This window comes from Nematolebias whitei, chromosome 2 (assembly GCF_014905685.2).
Source record: "Nematolebias whitei isolate Nwh7 chromosome 2, NemWhi1, whole genome shotgun sequence".
Lineage (NCBI taxonomy): Eukaryota > Metazoa > Chordata > Actinopteri > Cyprinodontiformes > Rivulidae > Nematolebias > Nematolebias whitei.
In genome coordinates this window covers 26,650,350-26,656,349 of record NC_056499.1, presented here as the reverse complement: position 1 = coordinate 26,656,349, position 6,000 = coordinate 26,650,350, and the positions used below count along the sequence as shown (strand labels likewise).

Here is a 6,000-nt window from a genome sequence, read left to right as displayed (position 1 = left end):
GAAGGAGACCAGCTCATCTATGTTCAAGGTAAGGACGCTTCCTGTGCGCTTTGGTACCGAGCAGCTGGCTGAGGACAGGTCCAGACAGCCTTTTTCTGTCCACCCTTTAAAGCCACAGAGGCACTTTGCGAGCAGTCCATCCAGGACACATCCTTGCGTCTTTCTAAAAAAGCAGTTTTTGTGCGTGTCGTGGGGGGGGGGGGGTGGGGTGGTGGTTAAGAAAAGACTTGCTTTCTGCGCGGTGGTGCGGCTTCGTGCTGGAGCTGGACCGTGGGGCTTAGTTTGGAGACGAGCTAGAAGGTTTTCAGCAGCTGGGACTGAGCCGCCGGACCGGCCACCGGATTTCATCTGGACTTCCTACAATGTTTGAAACGGTACGCTGACTGGTTCCTCACACTGTTTTCTTACACGAAGTGCGGTGTCAGATTGAGCTAAACTGGACGACCTTTTTTTATGTGGCTGCCAGATGTGAACATGGAGTTTATGACGCGGGCTGTGAATGGCACATTCAGCTGGTTTAATTGTACACACGGCAGGAACGAGGCGCCATGTTGAGCATTAGAGCTCAGGGTTGTGCAGTCCCTGCGGCGTGTTGGTGCTCTGTCTGTCGGCCTGCTTCCCTCCATGTGTCCTCCTGTGATTCTGGATCATATGGACTGAAATCAGTTCCGATGTCTGAGCAGTCGGCAGGAAGAGAGCTGCTCCTCTTTCTTTCATTTTATTTATTTATTTATTTTTTCACGTTTTGAGTGCATGTGTGTGTAGTGTGGAGAAGTCGGTGTTTTAAAAAAAAGAACAGTTTAAAATAATTAGAGCAGAATTATGGCTACTTTTTCTGGGTTGTATTGTCCAAACGTGCTGTGCGTAAAGGTGGTGGGACACAGGGAGAAAGAGATGCCGGTGAGGGGACAGGGACACAACTTTCATGTCTCTCCAAGTTTTTTTCCCCTCCCTTTTCTTTTCTTGGGATTTGAAATGTAATCCCGTCCGCCTGTAATCGTATTAAACGAACATGATACTGCTGTGAGGAGGGCAACACCCTGGAACAAACAAAAAGAAAAAACAACTCCTGTCTCACTTTGCTGCCCAGTGGCAGTTCTGTCAGAGCCGCAGAGAGGATTTAACAAACTGATCTAGTTTTGCGAAGCGGTGAGTTATATTTTAAGTTTTATGATGAGGCCAGATGTAACAATAGCAAAAAGTGGCATAAAATTTACATTCAATTCACAAAAAGTCTATTTTCTTTAACTTCAAACACTCGGACATTCGGCTCTGATTCTGACTCTTTCCAACATGCAACACATGTGGAGGGTCATGTTAGGGGTTCTGCAGCTGATGGCAAACAATTGACGCAGCAGCAGGTCGGCTGTGATTCTCATCTGCCCCCTGCTCTGTGATCAGAATCACACGAATGTCCAAAAGTATTTAAAATACTTTCAAAGCTTCTCGTGCAGCCCTGCCTCTTCCGTCTGCGCGCCCCAGTCTCAAACATGTACCCATTCTTTCTATTTACCTTATTTGTTTGTTTGCTTGCTTTTTGTTCATTATTTTCTAATCCAGAACCTGGAAACGTTCTTCCACTGACAGCTCAGACTGAGCAGGACACTTCCTGGTTCGGACTGGCTGTCAGTCAGGTGTGGACTCTGCTGATTTAACGCGAAGCCAGTGCGTTTTTACGCACAGCCCTGTGTGGAGTCACATGACAAGCCATCACCTTAATGTTTGTTATGTGTTGAATGTGTGTGTATAAGTGAAGGAAAAGTTCCCCCCACCAGCATCACCTCTCCCGCCCTCCCCTCAGTGTCCCTCCTGCTCTCAGATTGGTGCGTCTTGGCGCATCACGTCTAACACATAAGGCGACCTTTAATTAGAATATTGCAGCAGCAGTTTATTTTATCCCCCTGGAGGCTGACACCTACCCTCCCCCCCCCCCCCTCCCCTCCTCCTCTCATCACCACAACCCCAACTATCTGTCTATCTCTCTCTCAACCCTGTTCTCTAATAAGCATCCTCCCATCCTCGCCCGCGGTGCTGCATGAAAAGATGCAAACATACTTAATTAGAGCGGTGGCAATAATTTCCAGGCTAAACATGCGACCAGGCAGACATGGAAGTGATCTGATACCAGCCAGATCCAGGGAGGATCCTCTCCTGAGCAGGATGGCTCTGTAGATTGTTTAGTTTTTCCTGTTACCTCTGGTCCCATGGCTTTTCTCTACACTTGCTTTCAGGAGGGAAGAAGCATGTCACGGCTCTCTCTGACCCGGTCCCCGGTCTCTCCTCTGGCCGCTCAGGGGATCCCTCTGCCGGCACAGCTCACCAAGGCGAACGCCCCCGTGCACATCGATGTCGGGGGCCACATGTACACCAGCAGCCTGGCGACCCTCACCAAGTACCCAGACTCAAGGTAAGACGCGTCTCTCCCCCTGGCTCTCTGCAGTCTGTTGAGTCAATCAGTTGATTGAAACAATTAAAACAAAACGCTTTTTGTAAAAGTGCTGACAGAGTGACTGATTTTATTTTAAATGTGTCAAAAACACATTTACCCCTAAAGTTAAGAACTTTTTTCTAAATAGATCAAATGAATTGTTTGGATGACAGCATAATATTTACATTTTATTGATCAGCTTCACCTGTTTGTCTAAATGAAGTTTAACAGGATTTTCATATTTTTTATTATTATTTGCAACATGACTGGCACTGGGACAACTGCTCTGCTATTCATTTGGTATTTTTTAATTAATGTATTTATTTATTGGAGGGAGCATTCAAATTTATTTATTTTTATTATCTTGTATCTCCCTAAACTCTCAAAACTATAAAAAAAATATATGACTTTGGTCCATTTTATCTGCTTTAACAAAGCTTTATTAAATTTTTATTATTCTTATTTATAATTTTAATTTAAAAACGTCTCAAGTGTGACTTTTACTTGTTTCCCTGCTGATGTCAGTAGTGGCATTTGTGTGAATTTGCAGCTCATGGGCAGTTTTTGCACCCCCTCCCTCCTTGAACACGCTTTTATTTCTTTATTTTTTTTATGTCAGTAGATGTGAAACATCCTCGGAGGGAAAACAATGATGTAAATGTCCGAAAGCCTGTCATCAAAGGCTTCTGTATGAATCTGATTAACATCCAAATTGACGTGTTGCATATTGACTTCTTTTTTAAGACCTTTTAAGGCCAATTTTATGGATTTTCTTACAGAAATATGCAGATTATGTGAAGTAATTTGGTCCGTTTGATAATTTTCAACCTCCTTCTGCCCCATCTCTTGTTTTAACTTTCAGCTTATTGAACCAGAAGCTGACATTTTGGAACTTTAACATAATCTGTCCATAAAATGAAAATGAAAGCGTTTTCACTCTTTCAGATATCATTTAACAACTCAAAACAGTTTATTCTTTCACTTTTTGGCTTCACTTTCACTTGTCAGGTTCAGCCATTATGATTCTGACAGTGGTTTTAATTCGTGCTTCCAAACAGAAAACAAAAACGTCCCCTCTGATTTGAACGTCCTCCTCTTTCAGCATCGGAGATTGTGTCTAATGTACGGTGTCATTCATTACAGTACAGTGCCTTCAGTTCTGCATCAGCTGAGTCCCTAGTGGGACAAGGTAAACATCCACCAGAGAATCTGCCAAATTGGCTACAGGAAACGATCCATGTAATCCCCTGCTAATAAAAACTTGATCTGCATAAAGTGTGCTGATGGGAAATCCCTGACAGCTCTCCCTTTCATTCCATTCTAACATGTCAGGAGAAAAATAAAGCTCCAACCAGGCAAAGGTTTAGTACAGTTTTTATTATTAAGACGTTTGTCTGCACAATATTTCAGTTGTTTTATTCAATGAACAGATAGCTGTTAAATTTCATAACAGTGGCTATTTATCGTTTGCTTCCAGTTTCTTTATTTTTTATTTTTTGATGCTTTAGAGTAGATTTACACTTCACAAAGAAGTTATTCAAGGAGCCACACACAAACACACACATACACATACTCTCACAGGGAAATGAAGCTACGTCAGAGCATCCACACTGTTTTTACAGCACGAGCAAAGACTGGATGTCAGTGTGAGTGTTGGCTGGAGTGCACTTTTTCTCTTTTTTTCACACATGCTCCTTCTTTTCTCTCCATCTATCTGTCTCTTGCTCTTTCTTTCGCACTCTGGGTTGCACACACACCCACACACACACACACACACACAGAGAGACACACACAGACACAGTGTTTCTCTCACTCTCCCAGCCTCCTCAGCGTACAGTTGCCCTCGGGGCTCCACTTTCCACTGAAGCCAGAGGAAGGAGGGGCCCTTTTGTGTGAATTAGGATAATGGCTGACAGCAAAAAGCAAAACAATTACACTGGCATAACCATGTGTGCCACGTTCAGCCGCGTTCAGTCGAGCAGGGCACACGGGCACAGAGCTGAAGACGTGACGATTTAAAGAAGCGAAAGAGTTCTGAAGTCGCTGATTACTTTTAATAGATTGGGCCCTAAATAATGCAGCGTGCCAAGAGAAAGTTAGTCTAGTAAGTAATGTGCGGATATTCATCTTCTTCTGTGTGGGCCATATTAAGGGACAAGGGTCATGAAACATTGATGTGCACTCTGTGGCTCTCAGAAGAGGACAGTCTCAGCTCTCACTTGAACAGAAGCCAAGGACATTAGGGGGAAATGTTCCAGAGACAAGGGAACTATTTTGATAGGACCACTAGACATTTTTCTCTTAAATGATGAGCCTTTTGTTGCCGAGGATGATAGAACTGTACGAACTCTGTGGCCCATTTTCTTTTAGATTACAGCAGACAATGGCGCCATCACTCACTGTGTGTTTGTTCAAAGAAAAGCAGAGGTGTCTTCTTTGGACAATCAGCTGGCAACATAAATTAGATTTAATTGTCGTTCTCGAATAGTTAAAAGTTGGGTCATGGTACATCATCAGGCCAATAATTTCTTCAGTTTCAGTTCAGTTAAATGCACGGCATCAAGGTGGTGAATTTACAAAGCAAAAAGTTTTCACTAGAGAAAATGTGTTTTGTTGCTCTAGGACACATATGGCAAACTCAAGAGCCGCGGGCCAAATCTGGTACCCAAGATGATCATTTAAATGTAAAATATTGTCTCTTTTCTAATTTTTTTCTTAAAAAAAAACTGATAAATACATCATTTAGTGTAGACTTCTCTTGCCAGCTGGCCAACTTTGAAGCCAGAAAGACGGCTGGATCATTCTGTCATTATTGATTCTGATGTGGGAAGAGTAACAGAACGTCAAGTGATGAACCAAATCATGAACCTGCAGCCAAGAAAATATATCAGGTATCTGACTCGAGTTGATGTATCGGATGAAAGTGGCTCGTGGCTTGGACAAAGTTTTTAAATTTTTGCTCCTTTTGGTAACCGAGTTCGACACCCCAACCTAGAATTTTGTTTAACTGGGGCTGCATCTGAACTATTCTTGTGTATTTTCTCACCAACATTTATTTGGTTTTTGGAAACGTTTATCCTCATTTGTAGCTGCTTTGACTTGGATTGAGAAATCAAACCAGTCTTTTGATTTTGAAGGTTCAGGTTTGGTTTATTTGTCATATGCAAAATCAACGCAAGGTCAACAATGCAATGAAATGCTCAGGACGAGAAGAACCGTCTCGACTCGCCAAACAAAAACAGCTACAACAAATACCAAAGCGTGTGACAAAAGTACAAAAAAAAGGAGCCGAAAGTGAAAGAGAAATACATCTAGAGCAGCATGGTCCTATTAGCAGAGTGGTTTGGTTAGCTGCTTTTATTCGGTTTATTTGGTTAAGTTGGTTCGGTTGAACTCGCTATTTTGACTCATTTCCTTCTTTAGGAACAATTCTGCCCAGTTTTTAATGGCAGGCTTGATGGGATTTGTTTCACTCGTCAGGAAGTCTCTGGGTGTCCTCATTAGGCTTTTGTTCGTTTCTTTCTATAAAACGTGTGAAGCCTGTGCAGGGTCGTCCTCGCACCTCTAAAGGA

At 42.9% G+C, this 6,000-nt stretch overlaps 1 protein-coding gene across 2 annotated transcripts in view; it reads left to right on the top strand.

The window, feature by feature from the left end:
- Window positions 1-333: 333 nt before the first annotated feature.
- Window positions 334-6,000, top strand: part of LOC119430150 (BTB/POZ domain-containing protein kctd15) — a 30,437-nt gene continuing 24,770 nt past the window's right edge. The window contains exons 1-2 of one of the 2 annotated variants that reach the window (XM_037697590.1): window positions 334-374; window positions 2,232-2,407. In XM_037697590.1, coding sequence (XP_037553518.1) covers window positions 363-374; window positions 2,232-2,407 — 188 coding nt within the window. In that variant the 5' untranslated portion in view covers window positions 334-362. Of the gene's footprint in view, window positions 375-2,204; window positions 2,408-6,000 lie in introns of those variants that run through there. The other variant, XM_037697591.1, reaches the window with a different exon arrangement.